The following is a 27,252-nucleotide window of genomic DNA, read 5'->3' on the forward strand; positions in this document are numbered from 1 at the left end:
GTTTCCAAACAGGTCGTCAAACTCTGCCAGGAACAATCCGCAGATCTTTTCTTTAAAAAAACCAAAACGTTTTAAAATTAAATTTCAAGGAAGAAGTATTCCACATATACGCTCCAGTAAATTTGGGGTTTTTTGGGAAACGGGTGGCGCTGTGGGTTAAACCACAGAGCCTAGGGCTTGCCAATCAGAAGGTCGGCGGTTCGAATCCCCGCAATGACGGGGTGAGCTCCCGTTGCTCAGTCCCTGCTCCTGCCCACCTAGCAGTTATAAAGCATGTCAAAGTGCAAGTAGATAAATAGGTACCGCTCCAGCGGGAAGGTAAACGGCATTTCCGTGCGCTGCTCTGGTTCGCCAGAAGCGGCTTAGTCCTGCTGGCCACGTGACCCGGAAGCTGTACGCCGGCTCCCTCGGCCAATAAAGAGAGATGAGCGCCGTAACCCCGGAGTCGGCCACGACTGGACCTAATGGTCAGGGGTCCCTTTACCTTTAAGTTTTTTGTTTTGTCAACTTCCCATTCCGTGGCGATTTAGGAGCTTAGGGCCTCATCAAACCTAAATCTGGCCCTGCCTTGCAGGGTCGCTCTGAGGATAAATCAGGGACTGTGTGTGGGGAGAACATGGGTGACCCTGCCAGCCTGCAAAATAAAGGAAAAAGGACACTTCTTCAATCCTCAGGCTTACCAGATGGCAGAAAGTGTCCCTTTATCAGAAGCTTTTAATGCATTATGCCAAAAGATCAATTTATTACCAATGTTCTACTTGTTCTGCGCCCCAGGGGAAGGGGGGGGGGTCCTTGCATGAAAAAACATTGTGGAAAGGGTCTTGAGAGACAGGGAGAAGTTCCCAGGTAAATGTTGTTGTTGAGTCGTGTCCGCCTCTTTATGACCCCCTGGACCAGAGCACGCCAGGCCCTCCCGTCTTCCACGGACTCCCCCAAACAAAAGGGCTCCCCCTCTCCTTTGGTTTTCTTAAATCATTCTTGCTCCGTAGACCAGTCCAATCCTTTTGGTATTTTGCATTAATTTTCAATTAAAATATCACCCACCAAAAGAAATTCCATAGACAGGGCAAGGCACACAGGCCCAAAGTTTGATTTTACTGTTTACTATTCGATTCTAATGGGCTATTGAATATGGCTTCATTTCATATCGGCTGCTTATCATAAAGTTATGGTGACTTCTTATACTGGATCCGATTGCTACTATTAAGTGTTCGACGTTTTATTAGGTTTTCGTGTGTGTTGGAAGACAGCCAGAGTGGCTGGGGCGTAAAATAAAATATTTTATTGTTGTTGTTGTTTAGATCACTTGGGCCAGCGGCAACCAGTATAGGTATCTGAGCCCAAGTGTTTTGTCTTCGCCCCTCTGTCCATTGCTGGCATGTGCCCCCCAGGTAGCTAAAAAAGACCTCCCTCCAGGCCCTTTCTGCAGACACCAAAATATGTGGTTTGTGCAGTTTTTCGACATAAAGGCAGCTTAGGTTCCTTGCTGGATAGCCCCCTCCAAATCCAGTGAGAGCATCTTTTTGCAAAAGCTTGTTTATACCCCCACTCCAAAAAATATTTGATGCGCTTTCTATGGCAACAGAGGACTTCACTGTCCCGGGAAAGAGCTTGCTGGGAGAGAGAGAGAAAAACAAAGACAGGAATACAATAGCCAGCCCCCCACTCCCTTTGTGCTTTTCCCCGCTGGGGTTGCTATAGAGACCCCTGCAATGTGGCCGAGGGCACAATCGCTCCAGACATCAGATAATTAACATTTCATTGCCATGCAGGGCTAGTTAAAAACAAAATCTTAAAATTGCAGGACACTTCATTTTTATTTTTGTGTTGGGGGAATTTTGCTTGTTTGCAAAAATACGTTTTGCATGCAGTGGCGAACCAAGGGCTGCATTCCAAACTACTTCTTCGATCCCTCGCAGCAGAGTAAGATTGTCTTCCATGAACACGGTTTTAGCAGTGAGTCCGTAAGGGACTGTGGAGGCCAGTTCTGGATCCACACGTCCTTCCACAGTGGGGACATTGGTTTCCGGGCGGGAGTTGATCCCGGTGAGGGTTTGCCAAGCGCGCCTTCCTCTTGGCATGTTTCCCCCTTGTGTCCCGAGTTCGAGTGTCTCCAAAGCCCACGACACCTTTGGTCAAGGCTAGTCTCCAACTGGAGCGCTCGCAGGCCAGTGTTTCCCAGTTGTCGGTGTTTATACTACATTTTTAAAGATCTGCCTTGAGAGAGTCTTTAAACCAACCTTACTGTATGCTTGTGAAACATAGACCACTTACAAATATCTCCAACTCCTCGAAAGATTCCATAAACAGTGTCTCCGAAATACTTTACACATCACCCGGGAAGACAGGCCAACTAATGCCAGTGTACTGGAAGAAGCAAAGATCTCCAATGTCAAAGTGATGATTCTTCAACATCAACTTCGTTGGACTGGTCATGTTGTGCGGATGCCTGATGATCGTCTTCCAAAGCGACTACTCTATTCCGAACTTAAGAATGGAAAGTCAAAGACTCTCTCAAGGCAAATCTAAAAAAATGTAGTATAAGGCTAATTGATGGACAAGGTTAATACTGATGTGCTACAGCCAACTTTTCCCCATTGAAAGTCGTCTCTCTAGCACCGTTCCCTCTTCACCACCAGAAACTTAAAAAAAGAGAGATGTGTTTAAGACTTGCAGAGTCCCCCGCCATCCCCAGGGAAGCATGGAAATAAATAATAATAATAATAATAATAATAATAGGTGCGTAAAATGGGAGGCAGCTGGAATTATATTAGGAGGAAGGGGAGTTGAGCATAAAACAAAAGAGAACAAAACAAAAAAAGGCACAATAATAAAAAGTAGGGAAGAAACAGAAGCAAAGAATACAGAAGACATTTATTGAGAGCCAAAATAAAAAGAAGTACAGATAAGCCAATCGACTGCTTTCTACAATCCAAACAAGAAAAATAAGTAACGGGCTACAGAAGAAAAACTACTACGTTCAGTATAGAATAGTTTTAATTTCTTTTTTTTGTTTTCTTTTTTTGCATTACATTTTTTCCCCCTCGTGAGCCAGGCGATGGATTTTCTGACACGAATGGCAAGCCCTCCCCAGCCCCCAATACTGAACCTGTAATAAGCTGGTTATCAAAATATACAATACATCTGTTTTACCAAAAAACGTGGGTTCTGCTGCCCCCTCATGTCTTACAACAGGTATAAAAAATTATAAATATTTACACCTTTTTTTCCTCATTACTCACATTTACATGCAAAAAAACACAGGATCGAAAAGGAGAAAGGGAAGGGGGGGGGGGGAAACCAGGGGAAAAAAAGGAAAGATGAAACTCCCTTCTCCCCCCCCGCAACCCAGTTAAACTGCTATACGCCTGTGTGTGTCTGAAAACATACCAACTCAACACACACGGATATAGAAGTCCTCAAAGGTTTGCTGACTGATTCTCAAGCTATTCCGAAAAAAGAAAAAAACACGTCAGCAGGGGGAGAGGGGTTGTGATGTCCGAGCGGGGCCCCCCCCCCAAGACGCAAAGCACGCTTTTTAAAACATAAAAACGGCGCTCGGAGACCGTTCTTAACCAAGGTTAGCATTTAAAGTGGTACTTTTGCTGGGCGCCGCTGGGGGGGGGGGTGTGACTCACTGCGTGGTCCAACAGTGGCCCCCTTCTTCCTAAATCAACCGGCGTGGGGGGCATGCAGCGACGGACCTCCACGTCGCGCTGAATGAGCCGCCCCACCCCAGACCCCTCTTCCCCCTCCGGACGCCATTGCCTTTAGGGCCGGGTGAAGGAAGGGGGTGGCGCTACGTTTCTCAACCCGGAGAGCGGCTGCTGACCTTGCTGGGAAGGCCGACCTGCGCCCTCGACGCCAGCTACAGACTGGGGGGCAAGCAGGCAGGGGAGACGGCCACCTGTCAAATCCCACGGCCCCCAGCCTCTTACCCCAAGAAAACATGCACAAAAGGCAGAAGGCGATGTGCACAGGGTCAGCCGAGAAAGCGAGGGCCGCCCGACGGCTTCAGATCGGCCCTCGCCGCTGGCGCAAGATTCTTTTCCGCGGATGGCGTTATTGCGAGGCACGGGGAGGACTGCCGGCCGAGAGGCTCTCTCCCCCCCCCCCCCCCTTTACGTGGGCGACCCAAGGACAAATCCTGACTCAAAAAGACATCCATACACACCTCCAGCATAGATTGCATCCCTGTGATACTGGGATGGATATATAGATTATTTTAAAAAAAGAAGATTTAAGACTTTTTTCTTTCCTTTCCAAAACCCACAGTGACAAAAGGGGAAAAAAGCAAGTCGTCCAATAGATCCCGCCGCGAAGCAGGGGACGTGGGCGACTTGAGAGACAACACCACATACGTCGAAGAGAAAGGAAAAAAAACGAACAACAACTTTGGTCCACAATTTGAGGAACTATAACCCTGATATTAAGTACAAAGATTCTGGTTATCTTAAAATCTCACATGAGCCGAGAGGGAAATGTAAGGCAACATCGGAATATAAAGAAGGCAATATATCAACCCGGAAAAGCTGGAGGTCGCAGAAAAATTGTGTTTTTAGGTACTATCTTGGTGAAGAGGAAGAAAGCAATTTGCATTTCTTTAAATAATATAGATAAGCTTGGATTATTACAGTAAGATGACTCCTTTTAAATGTGGGTCCTTTCCTTCTCTCGAATTTGCTACTTTAAATACTTCTTCAAAGTACAACGTTAATCTTCGGAAACGACTTCATCTCGATAAAACTAAAATTATGTGCTAGTTGGGGTTTCTTTTTTCCAGCTTACGAAGAAAAAAAATATTACAAGAGTACAGGATACATGGGTAATAGAAAGAGCAGGTTTAGATACATTTATACCATCTATATATAAAAAAAAGTTTACGCTATTGCATTTTGCATATATAGATATATACGTATGAATTAATTAGAATATTTGGTCAACTGGAAATATTGCTAGGCAAAGGTAAGACTGCATCGTAGAACAAAATTATAGTAAGAAAGGGGTTAAAACAAGAAGCTGAAACTACTAATAGTTTGAGATCGGAGATATATGCTGGTGGTTAAAGGGTGAAATTGAGGTTACAAAGGAATCTGAAACCAACCCTTCTATAGGATGAGGCCCAAATTAAGATTCTGAACACAGATTTGGAGAAGCTGGCTGCTCCAGTTTAACTAATTTACAGTTTCCGCAGCTTTGGGGAATACTTAATGCGAAAAGGGGAACCCCCTTTTTGCTGAAACGCTGACTGATGGGGCAAAAGGACGCCCCCCCCCCAAATTCAAGCACAAATACATTATCGGCCCGATTTTTGCGAACTTTGCGGGCTGGAGGAAACCCAACTCAGTCTGCGAGTTAAGATACGTTTTACGCAGAGATATATTAGAGGAAGGTAAGGCTTTATCCGCCACCCCCCCCCTCGCAACTTTAAAGAATTTTCCCAATGGCTGCAGTCCCCCCCCCCTTTTATTTTTACAGAAAAAGCTTCTAAGGCACAGGATGCTTGATGCAAGGCTTGGGGGGGGGGAGGGCTCCCCCCCCCAACAAATGAAGGCATCTGTGTTCAGGGAAAAAATGTATTTTAAGAAAGGGTCAGACTCGAGATAAAAGGCATTGCTGTGAAGCTGGTCAGCTTTCTGGGAATGGGTGGGGTTTCGTTATTTTCTTAAGGGGGGGGGGGGAGAAACTCCCGGAGAGGCTTCTTAACCAAGAACTGTAAACGTCTAAGTTTATGGTTTTGTTTGTTTTCTTGGTCAAATCTATATATAGTCAACCCCACTCACTGCAAGAAAGGTTATAGCGACGTGAATTAAGAACTTGCATTTCTCTTTTTATAAAAAGGAACACCCGGTAAACTGTTTTCATCTTTAAAAAAATAAAATCTGTTGTCTTTTTAAGGTCACTTCTGCTGCAATCTCAATCTCAATCTCTCTCTTTAAAGTGGCTTCTTATTTTGTTTCTGGAATGACGGAAGTTGTCCCACCCCCATGCCGGTGGCCCAGCCCTTGGGGAAAAAGGACGCCGAGGCCACCAGGAAGGGTGGCGACGGCGCTGGCTTTTTTTTGTTTCGTTTTCTCAGTCAGGGTCCATATTCTGCCGCGCGGGCGCCTCCGGAAAACCCCCGCCTAGATGGTGGACTTCGAGAAGGAGACGCGCAAGTGGTGGTTTTCGCCCAGGTCGTGGTTGTGGAGGTCGATGAGCGATTGGATGGCCTCGTCAACGGAGCTCATCTGGATGAGAGCCATCTTGCGGTCTTTCCTGCCCGGGGAAACAAAAGCGTTCTGGGTCAGAGAAGGGGGGAGCGCGCACACAGAGACCATGCGTGAGATACCCGTTCCAAGTTCAAGGCCAAGGAAGAGAGAGAGGGCAGGAGCTGGCAATCCCGGGGGTGGGGCTGGATGACCTTTGGGGACCCCTTTCCAACTCTGCAGCCCTATGGCAAACATCGAAGAGGGAAGGCTGGCCGTTTTAGCGGGCTGCCTCACCACGGGGCAAGCCACTCCATTTTCAGCTTTTGTGATCTGGACCAAAACCAAGGTTGAATTTGAAATGTGCCCCGAATCAGATCGGGGAAACAATGAACTAGGGGGATGCTGGTGATCAGGTATGGGGGACCCATCAAAAAGTATTTTCCGTGCCACTGTGTTGCGGCTCCTTCCCTCTGAGGTGTGGGGGGAAGAAGGAGCCTGCAGTCTGAATAACGCTGTAACTAGAGACCCGCAGGCAGCGGGCCCAGTGCAGATACTCATGTCAGGAAAAGGGAAGACATTTCAGAGCCCTGTTCTTAGAGGGCAATCTGCCTGGGCTCCAGGACTGCATCTTAAATTTCTAATGCCGAGCTCATCCGCCCAATGCAACACAGTAGAGTAGCTACCAGCGGCGGCTTCTGCAAGGCAACGGGGATCCACACTTACTGGAAGAATTTGAAGCCTTTCACCATCCCGCCGTTACTGGAGAACAGCAGCTTGAGGTCGTCTTCGATTATCGAAGGCCTGCGAGAACAGAAGGGGAATATGATTATGCTAAAGTCCGAGCTCTGGAGTTGCTTCACGCATTCAAAGGGCCCAATTCAACAACCTCTGGAAAAATCAACATGAAATTCACTGCTTGCTACACATTGAGGGACAAAAATGTATCACATAAATGATGGAGATGTGCAGAAGGAGTGGGCTCTATGTTGCACATGTGGTAGACATGCAAAAAAAAAAAATTAAGTTCTGGGATGAAATATATATGGAACTCAAAAAAATGTTTAAGGTTTCATTTACAAAAAAACCCCCAGAGGCTTTCCTTCTTGGAATCTAAGGTCCTGATGTACCAACGAATGTCTTCCAAAGCAACTCCTCTATTCCGAACTTAAAAATGGAAAGCGTAATGCTGGTGGTCAACAAAAGAGGTTCAAAGACTCTGAAGGCAATTTTTAAAAAATGTAGTATAAACACCGACAACTGGGAAACACTGGTCGGAGATGGTATTTGTAAGTTGTCTATGTTTCACAAGCATACAGTAAGGTTGGTTTAAAGACTGTCTCAAGGCAGATCTTTAAAAATGTAGTATAAACACCAACAACTGGGAAACACTGGCCTGCGAGCGCTCCAGTTGGAGAACAGTGTTTACCAAAGGTGTCATGGGCTTTGAAGACACTCGAACTCAGGACGAGAGGGAGAAACGTGCTAAGAGGAAGGCACGCTTGGCAAACCTTCACCGGGATCAACTCCTGCCTGGAAACCTATGTCCCCACTGTGGAAGGATGTGTGCATCCAGAATTGACCTCCACAGTCACTTACGGATTCACGGTTAAGACCGTGTTTATGGAAGACAACCTTACTTGGCTACGAGGGACCGCCAAAGAAGACGTTGACGACTTACGGAATATTGGAGAGATGGAGGGTGGCGGAAGGGGGGAAAATGTTTTGGAAGTTCTTGGAGCCTGGCTTCTTGAAACGGTGGAGGGGAGAGTTGCCGTAGTCCTTGGTCAGCCCCTGGTCTTCCTGCCCTTCGCGGGGCAACTGTACTGTCTGGTGCTTTGACAGAGTGATGCGGATGGGCTTTCCGTGAAGCTTTTGACCATTGAGGTGGCTCATGGCTGGAGAGAGAGAGGAAGAGAGTGTTAAGGAAACGATGGGGCTGTATCTAAGTTCCTAGGGCAGAGCAGTCCCAGATGTGCCCCACGAAAGGTTTTTTTTGGGGGGGGCAAGAGGAAACGCTGGAAAAACTCCCCACCCCCAACTCCAGGTGCTGATTGTAAGCTACAGAAACCAACAGTCTGGCTTTGTGGAAATGCACAGGGGCAGAGGAAAGGAAGATGGTGGGTTTTTTTGTGCTCTATAAGACGCACCAGACCACAAGACGCACCTAGTTTTTGGAGGAGGAAAACAAGAAAAAAAATATTCTGAAGCCAGAACAGCAAGAGGGATCACTGCGCAGTGAAAGCAGCAATCCCTCTTGCTGTTCTGGCTTCTGGGATAGCTGCGCAGCCTGCATTCGCTCCACAAGACGCACACGCATTTCCCCTTACTTTTTAGGAGGGGAACAGTGAGTCTTATAGAGCAAAAAATACGGCAACTCTTACTCACAGCAGACCCACTGAGATTAATGGACCAAAACTTGTTAGGAACGTTAATCTCAGTGGGTCTGCTGCAAGCAACGGTTAGCTCATTGCAACCCAAACTCCACTGTGTCCCATAACCAATGGGGAGGTGGCGCTGGGGGCTCTGTGGGAAATGGGAGAAATCGCCTCCCGACTTTCCCAAATGCAAAACCCCCCGCTGTGTCTCAGTCCCTCCTGAGGATGGAAGGAGCCCTTCAATTGCAGGAGCACAACTCTGGAGCCAATCCCTTTGCGTTGGCTGGAGCGATTTTACCCTACACACGGGCCCCTAAATCTTCAGTATGTATCTACAGGAGCCGGGCAAAAACGATTCTCCTCAACCAGACGTTTGGCTGATTCCATGGCCTTTTCGATCTATCTGTTGCAGGGGGTGGGGGCTATTGTTCTCATATTGTTTTGCTATCTATTTGGTGGTTTCACAATTGTATTCTCATGTTGTGAAGCGCCCGCGATCTTAAGATGAACGGGCAGGACAGTGGTACCTTGGTTCTTGAATGTAATCCGTTCTGGGAGTCCGTTCGGCTCCCGAAACCGTTCGAAACCCAAGAAAAGCATTTGCAAACCCGAATACTTACTTCCGGGTCTGCGGCCTTCGGGAGCCAAGCCTGTTCGAGGACCAAGGTACCACTGTATACAAATTTAATAAACAGCAACACAGAAGGCAGCTCCCTTTGTTAGCGCCACTGCTATTCCCCAACGTTCAGAGAAGAGGGGATTAATTAATAATAATAATAATTTTATTATTCTTTACCCAGCTGGGCTTGATTGCCATCTGCCATTTGAACCAAGGCGTTTTCCTTCTTATTGAACAAGATCTTCACTCTCTGCACATCACCATACACGCCTTGGGAGGAAGCAAGGGGAGAGGGGGCGGTGGTGGAAAAAAAGGAGGTTATCAAGGACGAAATCCGCTTGCCTCTAGCCCAAAATCCAATCAAGGCACTTCCAAACCCCCCACCCATTGCTCTCACTCCCGCTCGAAAGTTGGGTTTTGTTCTGCTGGGGATACATCTTGACCCAGCAGCAGGAAAAAAAAGTGGAACGATCTTTAGGTGGAGTTATAAAACACATGTTTAATCTTGGGGGGAGGGGGTGCCCCCATAAAGTCACCCGTGGAGGCCTGGAGGGGCGATCTGCACATGCTCTCTCTTCCTGACCCAACGAAACAGGCATGCAAAGCAATCAAAACCATGCACGATGATGTACGAAACAAAAAAAATGATTTAAAAACGGGGGGAAACAACTAAAGCTAGGGTAATGCAAATAATGGCAAAACCCATCCCGCCGCCCCTTCCCCATACTCCCACCCCCCGCCGAAAAGCAAAACCTCAAAGTGAAATAATAACGACAATTTTTAAAAAAAACAAAGGTAATAAAAAAAGTGTGAATGATAACGTACCGAAAAGAATAAAGAGGCATTGGGGTGTAACTCTCTTTAGAGAACAGCAGAGGCAAGGCAGCGGAGAGACAGGGAAGAGGTAAGGAATCGGAGGGGAGAGCGGAGGTTGCGCAAATCGTCGACAACGAAGGAAAGGTAGAGTCCCCGCAGGAAATGGCGAAATTGGTTGATGGATGATGAAGTTTTCAAGATGGTTAATATTGAAGGGCAGGTTGGTTTCCGAAGAGCAGGAAGGTTTTTTTTTTTTTTTTTGGTTTGGTTTTGGTTTGAGGGGGGTATTTTTTTTTATTAAATATATATATATATAAAATATATTTGTTTCAAGCAACAACAGGAAGCAGAAGTACCGTGCAGTCAGTTGGCAAAGAAATTCCGGATCGGGGAGAAGGGGGAAAAAAAATAATAATAATTGAGGGATGGGGGTGGAGAGAAAAGGAAAAAAAAGTAGCAAAAAACATAGGTCAGTAAATACATAAAAGAAATATGTAGTGTTCCATCAGTAAAAGATTTATAGATTTCTAAAAAACGTACAATACTTCGGTTTTACAGAGGAAAAACTAGTTAATAGGTTGTGGTTGGTTGCTTTTTGGTTTTGTTTTTTTTTGTTTAAACCTAGTGGAACACAACAGTAAAAAGAAGAGCACTTTACTTAAGTAAGGTATAACTAAGAGGGAGAGGCAGTATTGCAACAGAGGGATTCACAGGCAAGAGGGCAAACTCCGGATCGTGACCACATATAACAGAGTCACGTGGGGCGACAAGGGAGGAAAGTGTTCAAAAGGCTCCAGGTCAGCCTCCGGGACAGAAGTACGTTTCCGGGCACAATTCAAAGTGTTGGTGCTGACCTTGAAAGCCCTAAACGGCCCAGTATCCCTGAAGGAGCGTCTCCACCCCAGACACCGGGGTCCATCTCCCGAGGGCCTTCTGGCGGTTCCCTCCCTGCGAGAAGCTGTTACGGGGAACCGGGCAGAGGGCCTTCTCGGTGGTGGTTCTCGCCCTGTGGAACGCCCTCCCACCAGATGTCAAAGAGAACAACTACCAGACTTTTAGAAGACATCTGAAGGCAGCCCCGTTTAGGGAAGCTTTTAATGTTTAACAGACTCTTGTGTTCTAATATTCTGTTGGAAGCTGCCCAGAGTGGCTGGGGAAACCCAGCCAGATGGGTGGCATATTATTATTATTCCCCAGATGTTGTCAGGTTGTAACACCAACCACCCCTGGAGACTTGGCCAAACTGACTGGGGACGATGGGAGGACCCTCATGGCTACAGAATCTGGGGGACGCCACAAAAGGCCTGCCCCACTGAACCCCTTCAGTATGGCAGGCTGCGATGATGGAGAAGCTGTGAGTTCAGCATTCCTCCTAAGCCAGGGAGAGTTGCCTGGTGGAGCTCCCCCTTCCCCCGAGCGCAACTGAGCCTTTCCCCCTTCTGCTTACAAAAAGGTTCCCCGACTCGCCGCCAAGTTGCTAAGCCGAGAAACCCCAGCGCAGCTGCGGACTAGCCACCTGCCATATCGATACTGGTGGCTCCTGGTGGTGATGGGGAACGGGGAGGATTCCCTCTGGAGAATACTGCCTCTCCAAACAGTATGCACAGATTAAGTTTCTACAACACTGATTATACAAGCAATGGAAAAAATAAAAAGGTCAAGGAGACGTTAGTTCACAGCTTCACTACAGGTATCGAGGTTTTTAGCCCAAAAGGAGAGAAGCTGGATGGATGAGGGAGCGTCGAAGGAACATACACGCAAGAGGCGCGAGGAGCTGCTCAGCAATTCGCCTAAGGGACAGACAAAACCACGGAGGCATTTCAAGAGAACGTGGCGGCCACGTTTTGAGACTGGAGCTGCAGAGCTTAGCAGGCAACGACACAGCCGACTGCTGTGCTTGCATGGGCTTCCTGGGAAACAACCGCAGCACAAAAAAAAGGGGTAGGTGCGTTCAGATTCTGTAACTCCTTCTCCTCTCCCTAAAGACTCTCTGACTCCTAGCGTATAATGCAGTTTTCTGGTAGAGGTGTCGATCACCCTGAGGCCATTATGCCACCAGGCAGTCCTTTGCCTGCTCCTCCTAGCCAATGTTATTTCCAACAGGCTCAAGAATTCAAGGATCTATCTGGGAGCTCAATGCTGCACTCTCTCTGGTCTGTCAGTTCAGGGGAGCTACTCAAGGCAGACCACCCCTCCATGCCTTATTTTGCTAGTGAATGAGGAGAGGGGTTTCTAGTTGCCAGGGCTCAAGGTCCCATCAGGCTGAAGACTAAGGGTTAGTTCCAGTGTTCGTGACAATCAGAGTAAAAAGGTAAAGGGACCCCTGACCATTAGGGTCCAGTCGCGGACGACTCTGGGGTTGCGGCGCTCATCTCGCTTTATTGGCCGAGGGAGCCGGTGTACAGCTTCCGGGTCCTGTGGCCAGCAGGACTAAGCCGCTTCTGGCGAACCAGAGCAGCACACGGAAATGCCGTTTACCTTCCCACCAGAGTGGTACCTATTTATCTACTTGCACTTTGATGTGCTTTCAAACTGCTAGGTTGGCAGGAACAGGGACCGAGCAACGGGAGCTCACCCCGTTGCGGGGATTCGAAATGCCGACCTTCTGATCGGCAAGCCCTAGGCTCTGTGGTTTAACTCACAGCGCCACTCGCGTCCCACTGAAATCTGGGGCACGACTAACTCACGCCCATTTGGAAAGGAAGGACTGGCCTGTTTACGAGTGCCACGTAATTCCAACTCTACAATTCTATGATAACGTTCACTTTGCACCTGTTAAGAAACCAGAACTCCCTCACTACTACAAGTTCCCTGAATCCCTTTTGGGCATCTCCTAAAAACCTTTTTTGTTTAGGCGAAAGCTTACACAGTAAGTTGATGAATTGCTGGCAGCACCTCATGCTCTGAAAAAAGCAGTTATAGTGGACAGAAAAAGACATAGCGAAACAGATTGAGATTGGTTATTTTCCTATTAATTTTTTTAAAATTTTATAGTGGTTCTCTCATCCATGTCTCTGCTTTGGAGCTTCTGAAACAACCAAGATAAGCAGAAATCCAAGATTCTGGCCACAGCCTTGTCAGTTTCAAGCACCGGGGGGTCTCAAGCAATGAACACAAACACATTGCAATAACACCTGAATGCAATTTCACAGAAACCCACTTCAAAGGCAAAGTGGGTCTCTGCTGAATTGCATCCTTTTTTTTTTTTTTTTTTACACAGAAAATACCAGGCTTCGTTTTTTGTTTGCCTCGAGAGCCTCGGTTTGCAAGGCAGCCAAATGTTCCAACTCAAAAAAGGGGGAAAGGGGGGTGGGAATGTTAAAATGGAACTTAAAAATGTTTTAAAAAGTTAAGGAGCAAAAATTAAGTAAGGCACAACAACACCAACAACTTTAAAGGAATTTCGGTAAAAGGTGGGAATGTACCAATGCATGACAAAGGAAATATATAACTTGCAAAAGGTAAAATGAAGCTAAAGCTGGCAAGGGGAGGGGAGGGCAAGGAATTAAGACACCCATGAAGGGGGCAGAAGCAACATCGTCACTCCAACTGAAGAGTTCTTAAAAAGTCATGACATGCCAAAGGGAGAAACCAAAGGGGAGGATCTGGGCTACTGTGAGGTCGACCCAAGTAGAGACAAAAGCTTAGTGGGAGATTTCACATTCTGAATTTTTCGCTGTTGGGAGTGAGAGCAGACCAGCTAAAGCTTTGCGCTTGGTAAGGCAAGGAAGAAGGCAATGGTTTATAAAGGCTTCCACCTGTGTCTCTTCTAAGTCAGGGATGGGGAACCTGTGGCAATGGGAATAGGGGTCCAGCAATGTCCAGGGAGCAGCAGCTTCACCCCCCCACTCTTGGCTTTAAGTCACCCACTTAAGAATTACACTGGGCTGCCCATTCATTCCCCCCTCATTTTATTGCACTCCAGTTCAGAGAAAGGAAAGGTGTTTGGCATTGTGACGCTTCAGCGTTAAACAAAGTATTTCGTGAGAAGCGACTGGAGAGATAGGCGAGAGCAGAAAGTAACTGGAAGAAGCAAAAGTAAATAATAATATAGATATAGATATATATATATGTGAGAGATATTAAAGTTGGACAGAAGATTTATTACAAGGCTTCCACTAACCTCGGCGTTCAAATTGCTAACCAGCAGAACGGAGTTCCCAGCCCCGGAAAGGCCGGGAATTGCCATCCGCCCTGCGGCTGCTGCGGCGGCCGCTGCTGAAGGGATACCCAAAGGAGCAAGAGCTCCGTGTACATTGGGGACTGAGAGGCCTGGAAAAATTAAAGCGTATTAACCAGTGAATGGAAGTCCACAGCGCATCCTCGGCCGACTGGCTGTGGGGCTGACCCACGGTGCTTCTTTGGAGAGAGGGCGTTTGCGTCTCGGCGCCCCCATCCTCCCTCAGCGCAAAGGGCCACAGATCCTCTCCAGTTCTGTGTTTGTGCTCTTGGGCTTCTGGCAAGAGTTGGGGGGGTGGGGAAAGGAATTTTTCTCTCTCCTTGGGTGCCGGGGGGGGGGGGCAACCAGACAAGCTCTAGGTGTGTCTGGTTTCCGAACCGGATTCGGCAACATTCCACGGGTTTATCTAAAGCAAAGAATTCCACCACTGGGGAGAGAAGCAGGGGATAGGGGGGGGGGGTGCGACACACACAAAAAGCGGTGCATTCCTAAGGGGTCTTTCCACCAATGCATGCCTGGAAGTGCCTCATTCCGTCGGATCATGCACATACCAAACCACAGCTGTGTGCATTCCAGACATTTTAAATATATATATATATGTGCACATACATATTCTACAAGGGTTTCGTTTTCAGAAGGGGGCCTTTCAAAAGCAGGCGTCCGAACACCAGCTTGTTTGAAAAGCCCCCTCGCGTGTTACCACTTGTCAAAATTCCTCGCTTGAAGGGCACGTTTTACCTGTTGTACGCCACAGCACACAAATAAGAGGGGGGGGCTGGTTCTGCCGTTTTCCCATGGGATTACACCACGGGCAGGGAGAGACAGGTACAGGGGCCGAGCATTATCAATCTATGCGCCCCGTCACACGAACACCGCCTCCCCGGACTGCTGTTATGCGCAGCAAGCTTCAGAAACAAAGAATCTCACCCTCGGTTGCTATAGGGAGGCCTGCCTAGACGCTTACACCAACTGCTGCTAGGGTCCTTACCCCAAAAGCAGCAGTGAATCTCAGGACGGTCTGTGATCCTTCCCACCCTCCAAAATTCTGCCCTTGGTAACCCCGTAAAGTGCTTCGTCCAAATTTCCTTTGGCCAAATATCTGTTTGCTGCTGCGACTGTGCTGCTGTACAAAAGCCGAACCCTTAGTGGCCGGCAGAGTACGGGCAGGATCGTACCCACGAGGACGTTGGCACGCTTGGGGGAAATCTCCCAGATTTTGCAAGTAGTACAAAAAAAGGACTTTTGGGAAATAGAGGGAGCCTCTGGCTATGGAATGCTGAGCATCTGATGGGGAAACAAATACAGATTTTTTTTGAGGGGGGAGAATATCCTGGAAGGGGGGGCAATGCTAGCTGGCACCCCTAAAAAGGAACACTCCACGCCACAGCATTTTGCCCTGGCTTCCCCCTGCTGCAGCTTCCTTAGCTTTTCAAGTTATATACAAAACCCCTTTGCCTTGAGCGTAATTCTAGTTATCATCTCCCCTTGCTCATTTTGGATGCTCACTTAAGTATTCACTGGGCTTAAGTATTCACTTAAGTATTCGCCCAGAGTGGCTGGGGAAACTCAGCCAGATGGGCGGGGTATAAATAACAAATTATTATAATTATTATTACTTCTGTGCTGTTCCTACCTACCTCCTCTTTGTGAGATCAGTGTTGGGACGTTAAAAAGAGAGGAAACCATCCCCAGTGGCGTAGCGTGGGGGGTGCAGGGGGGGCCGGCCGCACCGGGCGCAACATCTGGGGGTTAGGGTTAGGGGGCGCAAATCCACGGGTTAGGGGGCACAAATTACTTGCCTTGCCCGGGGTGCTGACAACCCACGCTACGCCACTGACCATCCCTAATAACCAAAGAGAAAATTTGTCCCGCAGGGATCTTCAAGGATGGCATTTTTTTAAAAAAACCCAGGGGCTCAAATGCTGAAACCCCGAGGTCTGCCTAACGCAGATTATGCTCAAGGACTTTGTAATCTCTTCCTTTCCTCAGCTCCCCAGACGGGTCGCCCCTGATCTGCTGGCTTCGTTTTGGACTCTTATCTAGACCGTAAGGGTGAAGGGGAAGGAGCTGCCGGCGTCTGTACGGCAGAACCGGGCGAGTGGCGTTTGGGAAAAGGCAGCAACCTCAAAACGGAACAGTACCTGCAGCCTGAGGAATCGCAAAAGCGGGTGGGAAGCCGGCCCCTGTGTAAGGAGAGGCAGAAATGATCCCTGGAGCACCTACAAAAATAAAAAGAAGGAACAAGGGGATATGTTATTTAGATTTCGTATGGATCAGAAAGGGGCAGCAAGAATGATGTCGCAGACTTACAAAGCAGCAGTCTGTAAGCGTCATGCAAGCTAAAGGGGGAAACTGCGCCCCCCACCATCAGTTCTGGGTGCCTTCCTTGGGAGATCCAACAAAACAAACCTTGTCTCAAGGGGACAGAGGTTAGCCACCTCTGCTGTGTAAAACAATCAATGGCATCTTCATGAGGGGGAACAGAAAGGGCCCTTTGGTTGCTTCTTTGCTGTCTTGTGGTGGTGATCTTTCATCTAGTAGTGGTGCCTTTTTACCACTTAATTTTTTTGCTAGTTCTCAGATGGCAGAAGCTAAGCTACACGTGCTTAGGGAGCACAGGAAACAGCAGTTTGCAACTCACTCTCCTGCACTCAGCATACCCACAACTTTACTTATACAAAGCTAAGGCACATACATTTTGCATCTGCCTCACTAAATGATCTTATTTCTGACTAAACATGGAGTTTTAATTACAGTTGTACCCTGGAAGTCAAACAGAATCCATTTTGGAAGTCTGTTCAACTTCCAAAATGTTCGGAAACCAAAGCGCGGCTCCTGACTGGCTGCAGGAAACTCCTGCAGCCAATCAGAAGCCCCATCAGACGTTCGGCTTCCAAAAATCGTTTGCAAACCAGAACAGTCACTTCCGGGTTTGCGGCGTTCAGGAGTTTGAGAACTAAGCTGTTTGAAGACCAAGGTACGACTGTATTCCTAGAATTCTGCCCACCCTAGTGTCAAAAATTAAAGGACGTTTTGCATTAAAGGGTCATGCTTCCTGTAAGATCTATTTTGTTGGCTACCATGAGATTAGGATACTGGACAAATCCAGCAGGAGTCTATTCTTCCAAGCCGGACACGTAAAGGGAACTTGCAGCCACTGTCACTTTTCATGCTTTGCTATGGCGACGACTCTCTACAACCACCCTGTAAGGCAGGCCATTACTACTGCTACTATGACAGGCAGGTGGAAAAGGACTGAAGCTGAGAGCAGCTTGCCCAGCCTCTGAATCTACAGCTAAGGGGAGCTTTGGAAAACTCTTCCCAGTTCATAGCATGTTTCCGAAGCCAATCCCCACCCCCATCACACACCCCAGCCCGCCCCTCACCAAAAGCAGCTGCCATGGTCTGGTCGAGGGAGGGCTGGCTGTCTCCAGAAGGCAGATCTGGCCGGGTATAGTCCCTGCTCTTGTCGTTGTTGTATTTCACATTGAGGCTGGTGAGCTTGGAGAAGTCGATGCGGAGTGTGCAGCAGGCGTTGTAGATGTTTTGTCCGTCGAGAGACTGCAGGGGGGACGAGAGGAAGAGAGCCAAAAGGACGGGTTAGGTTCAAGCCAACCAGGGTGCTTCAGGAAAAGACCGCTGCTTGTCTTGGATGTGTAACTTGGGGAAATAATCAAAAGCGAATGCCTGAGGAGCGCATTTGCACTCTCTGTAAAACAGCACTTGAGTACGTCCCCCTATGAGGAATGATCCTTGTTGGGTCTCTCGGGGTTGATGATTAGAAAAAAAGAAAACACACCTTTGCAAGGTGGGAGCCCAACGTCAAAGCCTGCATCTCTCCCAAAAGACTATGTGTGCCATGATGAGGCCATTTCCCCTTTTCATTCTGTTTCCAACTGAAACTGTCTCATTTACAAACCCGCCTGGGCCATTTAGACCTCTTATCTCTCTGCCTCTTATCGGTAACTTAATCGCCACCAGCATCCTGCAAGCTTGCAGTTCACACAAACATATATACATATGCAGAAATCAATGCCTTATTTTCAGCCGGTCCCGTGTTTGCTTCCTTCCAGATGGGACAGAAACACAACCGCCCAAGTTTGCTATTAAGGTAAAATGACGCCGATTCTAAAAACAAAAGCGATTTATAGTTTCTGAATTTGCATGCGGTCTATTAAAAACATCTGGTGTGTTTTAGTTGTCAATTCAGACTGAGGAATGGACTAAACCAGGCATGTCCAAAGTCCGTTTCGGGGGCCTAATCCGGCACATTGGTCGATGAAATCTGGCTCCCGTGGCAGTATATGGTCGGCCCTCATGCATGTTCACTTCATCAAATCTGGCCCTCTTTGAAAGAAGTTTGGGCACCCCTGGACTAAACTTTGGCTTCACGAACCCTTGTTTAACAGGATGCCTGGATTGGGCTGAGGTGAGGCAGCTAGTCAGGGCTCCCAACCTCCTGCCTGCCAATTCAGACTTCATAGAGCTCTTCTTTGAAGAGACGCAGCGGGGTCTAAGACTGTGCCTGCTACATCTGTGCATCTCAAGAGACAACGGAGCGCACCTAGCGACCTCCCCAGGTGTAGTGGGCTGCCCAAACACACCCACCCCGGCTTTGCTGATGTGGTCCAAAGGAAAGCAGAGCAAGACGTTTGTCACTGGCTTGGCTGCAGAAGGAGCCTGAAGGCGACCCCCATAGGGACTCCACTCCCGATTTGTGTAGAGTTTACTCCCATACCTTTCCTTCTCCCGAAGATACCCCATAAAGGCAGCAGAGGTTTAAGACCAGCATTCTCCTCCACCAAGATGGTCCGCCTTCCCAGGTTGACAAGCCCCACCTGCCCCTCACTTCTCTTTACAGCAAGGGTGGCCAACTCCCAAGAGACTGCGATCTACTCTCGGAGTTAAAGACTGGAAGTGATCTACCCCCTTTTTTGGAGTTCAGATCAAAGTTGTTCAGCTTTTTAAGGAAGGAGAATAGCCCCGTTTTTCAGGGGTTCAGGGCAAAAACGCTGAGCTTTTTTTTAGACGTGCCTGCTCTACAGCATGTGCAGAAACCGCCTTCTTGCCTGCTGGACCGACTCTTGGTCTTGTCTGCTAACACCGCCAGAGCCTGTCTTCGCATGCAGGGGAAGCCCCTAACTCACCAAGGGTTTAAGACCCATCGGCTCCCCTCACCTGGCTCAGCCGGCCAGCCGAAGCCATTCCCTGGGTGTGGCCGCTGTCGCATGTCGACAGCTTCCAGGAGCCACAGGTGAGAGCACCCATATTTAAGCATGCTTTGCTCTGCTTCTTCTGAACAGCTGCCTCTTGCAACATGCTTCCCCTTGTGTCGCGTCAGATTCGAGACCGGAAGGAACCACGCAAAGCAGGACTCACCAGTTTGGCGTGCTGGGCGCTCATCGGGTCTGCGTACTGCAACAGCGCCTGGAACTGGTTGTTCTTTGTGAAGGTGATGATTTTCAGCACGGTGCCAAACTTGGAGAAAATCTGCGTGCGCACAAAACAGAAAAGCCGCGTGAAGTAAACTCTGGGAGCTGCGTTTTTGGCCAAGGCTGAAACTCCCCGTTTTGAAAGCATGAAAGCAACACAGCAGGAAGACTGCAGCTGCTGCGGATCTGCCAATTTGCCCAAGGCGCTTATGAAATTTCACAGCAGAAAAGATAAAATGGTAAGGAAGGCTCTCCTCCCAACTTCCCTCAGCAGGCAGATCAGATTGCTGCTGCAGATTGCTGGGGCCCCAAAGCCCCAGATTGTGCCTGGCAACACTAGAGGGCAGCAGAGGTGTGTTTTAAGGAAACCTACAAATCTTTCTGCTTCTGGAGGGTCTACGGTGAACAGCTGGAGCCTGGGCTCTGTTGCAAGGGCAGGAAGTGAAGAGCACGTCGCCCACAGAGGCTTTTGTGACTTTTTAAAACAAGAGGACCACCCAGAGCAGGATGAGACCTAATGGCAAATGGGGCCAGGGAAAGGAAAGGGGGTCATTTCCCATCTGACAGGAAAGGGAGGTTTGTTTTTTTGTGTGTGCATATAAGCAAATGTCAAGTGTGTGCAGCTGAGATGGGAGCTCCTTGAACCCTTATCTGGGAGAGCCGAGCGAAGAAGCCAAGCTTTATGCAAGGAGTTAATGTGTCACAAGCAGCTTCAAGCGCAGTTAACTTCTGAAAACGCGTTTCAACCTTTAGAACCACACTTTCAGAAGCCTACACCATGCTCTCCCCCAAAAGGCACAGCCAGAAAATGCAAGCTCAACTCCTTCTGTTCTGTGCCCGGAAAAGAAAAGAGCAGAACTCTAGGACTTTGCACCCAACGTTAGTCGCAGAAAATCTGCTGAAATTAAAAGGCATGCGGGCCTAGTCAGAGACAAATTTAGTTGGGTGCACAGGCCTCTATGCAGATACCAAGACTTGCAGGACAAGGAAAACAGGCCCACAAACAAAACTCAAATGTGGGCAGAGAAAAAGCTTTCTTCGCCACCCCACAGCCCCATTTTCTCTTTAATTCTCTTCCCTCGCAAGCCCCGACATGGCCAGAACACCGGGTGATCTTTTCTGGCCAACAACCATCCAAGCCTATTTCATATGAGCTGTGGGGAGGAATTTTTTAAATTAAGAAGATATATCACATGCAACCCAGCCGCTCCCCATGCCAGAGGACCCTCTCTCACCTGATGCAGGACGTCGAGGGTGACAGGATAGAAGAGGTTTTCCACAATGATCCTCAGGACTGGGCTCTGCCCGGCCATGGCCATCCCAGCATCCACAGCTGCAGCGGTGGCAGACAGCGCGAGGTTCCCAGACTGCACGGAGTTCACCGCTTGCAGGGCTGCCTGGGCGCGCTGTGGAGCCAAACATTTTCAGCACGTTAATAAGCAGAGAGGTGGAAAGAGAAAGAGGCGAGCGCTCACTCGGCTTCAGAATCATGTTGAACAGGACACTGAATGACAGACATGCAGGGGGGCCTAGGGAACCTGGCCTTTAGCCTTAAGAGATGAACGGAGATGACGGCAAGATGTTTTCTTCATCCTGTACGCAAAAAGACAGGGACCCTGCGGTATTCGAGATGCTGTTAAGACTCCCAGGAGCCAGCCAATGGTCAGGCTGACGCGAGCTGAAGTCCAAGCGACACCTAGAGGGCCACAGGTTCCCCTGCCCTGCTGCACACTGAGTGTGAACTCTTCCAACAGTCACAGGTAAGACATCAACACACCATCTATGTGTAATTTGTTGAAACCAATGGCTTCCGTGGCCTGTAAGTTAGGAGTAACCAGAATGGAACATGCACGTTCGGGCCAAGTTAATACACTTTACCATGCTGTGAGCCACAGAAAAATAAGCAAGACCTCAGAGTCAAGTGTGGGTTAAGTGTGGCTAAGTTTCACCCAGAGCAGACACACTGAAATTAATGACCACGACTAATTTAGGTGCATTAATTTCAAAGGGTAAACGTTTGTTGGACAGAATCCTTTGTTTCCGTTATAAACTCACTAGGTTACCCTGGGCAAGCTACATTCAGCTATATTATACCATTTCTGTATTTAGGTAGGAGTGCAATGTTGATCTAAGCTACAGGGTTTTTTGTAAGGATAATACAATGCGGTGGGTTTTGAGCACCCTACAACACTAGAAAATGTGAAGGAGCATCATGGAATACTAAGGTGAAGGGACCCCTGACCATTAGGTCCAGTCGTGGCCGACTCTGGGGTTGCGGCGCTCATCTCGCTTTACTGGCCGAGGGAGCCGGCGTACAGCTTCCGGGTCATGTGGCCAGCAGGACTAAGCCGCTTCTGGCGAACCAGAACAGTGCACGGAAACGCTGTTTACCTTCCCGCCAGAGCGACGCCTATTTATCTACTTGTACTTTGCCGTGCTTTCGAACTGCTAGGTGGGCAGGAGCAGGGACCGAGCAACGGGAGCTCACCCCGTCACTGGGTTTCGAACCGCTGACCTTCTGATCGGCAAGTCCTAGGCTCTGTGGTTTAACCCACAGCGCCACCCGCGTCCCTATGAAATACTAGGTAAGGTAAGAAGAAAATAAGTAAGGACTTCGATCTGATCCAATGTGAGTATTCTTAGTACATTCTTCCCTGCCTTACTTTACCTCGCTGGGCTACAGACAAATTATGTACACATCTTCTCAGCAACGTTGCCGTCGCTTGTCTCTTTCCTCGGCAAATTTAAATACAGCCACGGACACAGAACGTTACCCCAAAGCCCTGCTGCTGCTTGAAATCCCGACTCACCGCCTGGTTTGGAGAGTTGTCCGTCTTCAGCTCTTTGTGGTTGGAGAACTGGATGTAGATGGCCTGGCTCCGAAGGACAGGAGTTACCGTGGTGTAGTAGCTAACCATGGTGTTAGCTGCTTCCTCTGTGTTCATTTCTATGAAAGCCTAATTGAGATAGATGGATGTAAAACACGTGCTGCATCAGCCTTAAGCAATCTTAGCCCAAAGGCTGCAGTTCAGTTTCTGAACAAGTCATTTCTTCATACACACAGTGCCCTTAAATACCAAATCACTATCTACTCTAATTTGGGCATATTTAAAGGGACATTTAAGGTTGTTTTTTTAAGGTGCCTGCATGCCACACAGCCACCAGGGCTCTTAGGGTGCTGGTGTCACTGACTTCATGACAGTTCAGTCTTTGGAAGTTGGGGAGCTGGTAGGCCTCATAGCCGCCCTACTTTCAGCAGTGCTTTCTGACTTAAGGCAGCTGTCGTAATTTCTGATTCAAGCAAAACACAACAACAACCAAAAAGGCATCATGAGGCAGCCTCTCACAGCTGCTGCCTCCAAACCCAGCCTCCAACTCGGTGCTCTCCTTCCTGCCCTCCCCCACAACCAGAAATTCATAGCTTTTATTATTTATAAATTGCTCTTCAGCACTTCCATTTTCTGGGCAGCTTGCAAAACGAACCCAGATGGGCGAGAGCATTTACGTGAGCCTGGGCAAGACATTTTTAGCCAAGAGCTTCAAACTGGGGATGCCAACAAAACTAAGCAAAAAACTTTATACGTGCAAGGGACGACACTGACTTCCAGACCCAAGGATGTCAGTACAGTCTCTTATCTTGAGTATCTCAAATTATCAGGTTATTGTTTGCCACTCATGGTTTGTCCGGGGGGAGAGAAAACCATGAGCCTGGGTTCAGACGCAATGTTAAGCTACGCCATAGCTTAGCCCCAGGGAGCACAGAAACAGCAGGACTGGAGCAAAGAGTGCCATGGCCATTATTTCTGCTTCGAGAAGCTGCATGTCTGCTCATTCACTAGGCTATTATGCCTTCCACTTTACAGCCAATTTGAAACTTGGTGGCTTGCGTCTGAAACTAGCTTCTTTATGGAATATGGTCCCTAAAACTGATATAAGCCCGTTTCTAGGCCTGCTTAGGAAGGAAAACGCCGCCATCTACGCAAACGGTTTCACTTCTCCAAGCAGCTACAAATCAAGCTATCGATTTAAAGGCTGGAGCTTCTGCAGCTGAAAGTGAAGACTCCTATGGTACAGCTAATCACTTCTACCTGAGTTAAATGGCTCCACGTGCATATACATACCTGATTCTTCCCTTTCAACATCAGCAGGTTAGTGACCTTGCCAAAAGGTAGCCCCAAGGAAATGACTTCGGCTTCTGTGACGTCACTGGGCAGCTTGCGGATGTGGATTACTCGCGAGGGGATTCCTGCAGTTCTGCTGTCGCCTTTGAACTTTTTGCTGTCATTTCCGTTGGCTGGAAGAGAGATCCGGCAGGGACAGGTGAGGTCTCCGGGGCAACCCATTTCCTCGCCCATGGCAGTCAGATGGAGGCGTCGGGAAATGATGTCACTTCCTAGCCGGTTTATAACACCTTTCTGGTCACCATTTAGACCAGTCTGTATTAGAACCAGACTGCCCCAGTGGCTGTCTAGTGTGGCTAGCTACTCCAGCAAGGCTGGGCAAGGTAAGCATGAAGTTTAGTGCGCAAACCAAGAGTAATCCAAGGAGGCCCTACCTCCTCTGTGGCTAAAAGGTGGTAGCTGAGCACAGGAGACACCTCTGAGACTTGCAGAGCTATTACACTGATGCCGTGGCCATGCAAAACTGCCCCACCCAACCCGCAGTTTAAACCAGCTCCTAGAACTCCACCCACCGCATGGGTTGAGCGTAGCTTCTGGCTGGCAGAAGCGATATAACCAGTGCAGCCAGTTGTGCCTTTGAAGATGGCTGTGCACAGCCTGAGAAACGTGCAAGCCAGCTGGTTACACAACCAGGGAAAACCTTTATGAATCCTTTCGTATTTTTGAGTTCTTAAACGCGCAGCTAGCCTGCATTGCGACCCCTTCCCCTTCCAAATGCAGCAGGGAAGGGGGCACTTGCTCGGCGGTGGACGCCACATTCCAGAGATAATACGATCTGGACAGACTGTGGCTCATGTGGATTTCAATTGCCTGCCGTGCAGATTAGTTGCCAGAGGCCTGATCAATGCCAAATTAGGCTAGGTGGACTAGTAAATTCCTAGGGCTGACCGGCTTGGAGGCTACTCGAAACAGCACCCCTAGGGCATGGCATATTTCCCCAAGCCCCTGCTGTGACGTCTAACACAGTGCCATGGTGTGCTTCTTGCGAATGGCACAGAATGTTTGCACCAGTGTCAGGAATGAAGGCACGGCGTGTGGTTCTGCACATCACAGCAGCGCTGTGGGAGAAGGATAACCCCTCTTCAAGCCAGCTCTGTGCTGTCTGCAACTTGTGGCCAATCCTTTAAAATCCCCACCCTCGCAAATGTGATGCGGTCACCGAAACGGGACTTTAAAGCAACACCGAGACCCTGAAATTTGCTGCGGTAAATTTGGGCCCACGGAATGCCAAGAAGGGCTTCTGAGTTGCGCCCTTGCAACGCTACGCCGACTGGCTAACCACAAACTTGTAACCGCTTCGCTAAGGCTTTCAAATTCACAGGCTACCTGTCCGGAAGCCTTAGGACACAGAGCTAGACAGTGGGAAAGTAATAATAAAAGGAAAGGAAGCTTCTGTTTAAAACCAAGGCCTTGTGGTTTGCCGGCTGGTTTGCCAAACGCCAGCGCAACAAGCATTGACTGGTTCTGCAAAATGCTCGGGCAAGTGTTCAGCACGTCACTGAATACTCTTCTACACTCATCTGACATTCAAATACTGCATGGAAGTTCTAATGTTAAAAGAGGTGGGGCTCAGAGTCAGTGGTGACTGTGGGCGCGACAGTGAGGGGCCAACAGAAAAAGGCCAGGATCAAAAGTCCAGCTCACCCCCGAATAAAGAGGCATCATTCAGTTCCCAGCTGTCAAGAAGCACCCTGTGTAGTGATCCTAGCAGCATGCCTGAAACAGCAGACCCAAAAAACAGACCCCTCGTTAAACGCCAAAATATCAGGGTGTTTGAAATGTATGCTTGCAATCTTATCTTCTGCTGGTAACTGTCCTTTGCCCTTACCTGTGCGGGACGCTTTGCTAGTTTTGCTAGTACACATCTTTAATGAGATGCTCTGGGGCAGGTTAAAGTCAAGGTATTCGTTCTGGGGGTTGGGAGGGGGGCGCAAGTCTGTTGAAACTTGTAAATCTAACAAGGCAGCAGAGGTTCCTTCCTTGGGGGCAGGGCTGCTCCTTTAACGAAGGAATAAGCATACTGGGGGTGGGGGGGGTGGCTGGGAAGGGGAATATAAGGAAGAGGGCTAACTTTCGCTGACAACTGGGCCCTTCAGGAAAGCGCTGACCTCCTTGGGCTAGCAATGTTACCTGCAGAAGCAGAGGTGCTGCTCATGATAAAAGGTCCGTTAGTGACACAAGTAGAGAAAAGTTCGTCAGATCCCCGCTGGAAGAGAAAGAGAGGAGGAGAGAGAAAAAAATAAGGTAAGTTGACAGCACTTTTCTAAATTCTACACAGGAACTGCGAGAACAGGAGGGCAATCCAGAATTGAAGTGGGAGAGAAATTGAGCGGAAGGGCGGGGAAAGGGGGGGGGGAGCCTGGATTTCCAACCCCATCCCCTTCTTCCAACCACATGAAATGGAATCAGCAGAAGTTGACGTGAAGAAACCTAGTAAGTAAAAGGGCAGCTACCCTGGTAGTGCCCATAACCCAAGGGTAAAGTTTATTTTCTCAAAGGCAGCGTGCTCTCCTTGGAATTATAATATGTTGGACACCTTTCTCAGGCACGGTCAAGGCAAGGAAAGGCTACGAAGGCAGACCTGAAAGCCTATCCGCACCATTTTAATGCGCTGCTGAACAGGATGAAGCTGCGAGGCCAGAACGCTCAACCTACCCAAATGGAGAACGCACTTGCCACCGCAAGCAGCTTACCCCTCAAGCAGGCAGACCTTTTTGCTGGAACTTTTGTGTTTCTCAAAAACTTACCATCGGCCTTCACACATCCAATGTTTACAGTAACTAAGCACACACCTCAGAACAAGAAGCGTGAATGCTACAGACACACACCCTTCACAGCGTGCAAAAACTCACAAGGCAGGAGGGCATGGGTTTGCTTCTCCAGAACTGTGAAATGATCCTAATGAGACAATGAATCAGTTTGTGGGCAAATTGGCTCTGCAGTTGGAGCAGTCTTCTGCAATCTGGTGGCCTCTGGATGGCTTAGATTATGAATCCCCATTAGCCCCGGCTAAAATGGCTGTGTCGTAGTCCAAATAATATGGAGGGCACCAGGTTGGGAAAAGTAGTATCTTCCAAGCTCCAACTGAAAACATCTCATGAAACCACAACTAGGAGCTTGCTCAGAGTTCCTTTGCCTTTTTTTGCTTAAGTGTTTTTTGCTGGAGATAACAAAGTTGAAGATTTGATACCTGGAATTAAAGTAATTTGCCCCCAACTAAGAATGTGCAGGGCAAATATACAGGAACCTGTGGCAGGAAGAAGCTAAGTAGTGCTCCAGTCCCCCAACATCCTTCAGCTGCTAAGGAAGAGCTGGTTTTTAACCTCAGAAGAGGCTGGAATAGCATACGCAATCTGCACTACAGTCGTACCTTGGATCTCAAGACGCCCTGGCTCCCGAACAAATCGGCTCCCGAATGACTGAAACCTGGAAGTGAGTGTTCCGGTTTTCAAACGATT

At 48.4% G+C, this 27,252-nt stretch overlaps 1 protein-coding gene across 3 annotated transcripts in view; it reads right to left on the reverse strand.

Moving 5' to 3' along the window:
• Nucleotides 1-2,855: 2,855 nt before the first annotated feature.
• PTBP1 (polypyrimidine tract binding protein 1) overlaps nt 2,856-27,252 on the reverse strand; it is a 37,866-nt gene continuing 13,469 nt past the window's right edge. Inside the window, exons 3-16 of one of the 3 annotated variants that reach the window (XM_028713986.2) lie at nt 25,925-26,000; nt 25,439-25,510; nt 23,735-23,907; nt 22,424-22,570; nt 20,849-21,019; nt 19,561-19,671; nt 17,568-17,742; nt 16,323-16,400; nt 14,125-14,273; nt 10,011-10,044; nt 9,363-9,455; nt 7,870-8,086; nt 6,915-6,992; nt 2,856-6,258 (exon numbers count right to left, since the gene is read on the reverse strand). In XM_028713986.2, the coding sequence (XP_028569819.1) occupies nt 6,126-6,258; nt 6,915-6,992; nt 7,870-8,086; nt 9,363-9,455; nt 10,011-10,044; nt 14,125-14,273; nt 16,323-16,400; nt 17,568-17,742; nt 19,561-19,671; nt 20,849-21,019; nt 22,424-22,570; nt 23,735-23,907; nt 25,439-25,510; nt 25,925-26,000 (1,707 nt within the window). In that variant the 3' untranslated portion in view covers nt 2,856-6,125. The remainder of the gene's footprint in view (nt 6,259-6,914; nt 6,993-7,869; nt 8,087-9,362; nt 9,456-10,010; nt 10,045-14,124; nt 14,274-16,322; nt 16,401-17,567; nt 17,743-19,560; nt 19,672-20,848; nt 21,020-22,423; nt 22,571-23,734; nt 23,908-25,438; nt 25,511-25,924; nt 26,001-27,252) is intronic. The other 2 variants (XM_028713987.2, XM_028713988.2) reach the window with 2 other exon arrangements.

This window comes from Podarcis muralis, chromosome 18 (assembly GCF_964188315.1).
Source record: "Podarcis muralis chromosome 18, rPodMur119.hap1.1, whole genome shotgun sequence".
NCBI lineage: Eukaryota > Metazoa > Chordata > Lepidosauria > Squamata > Lacertidae > Podarcis > Podarcis muralis.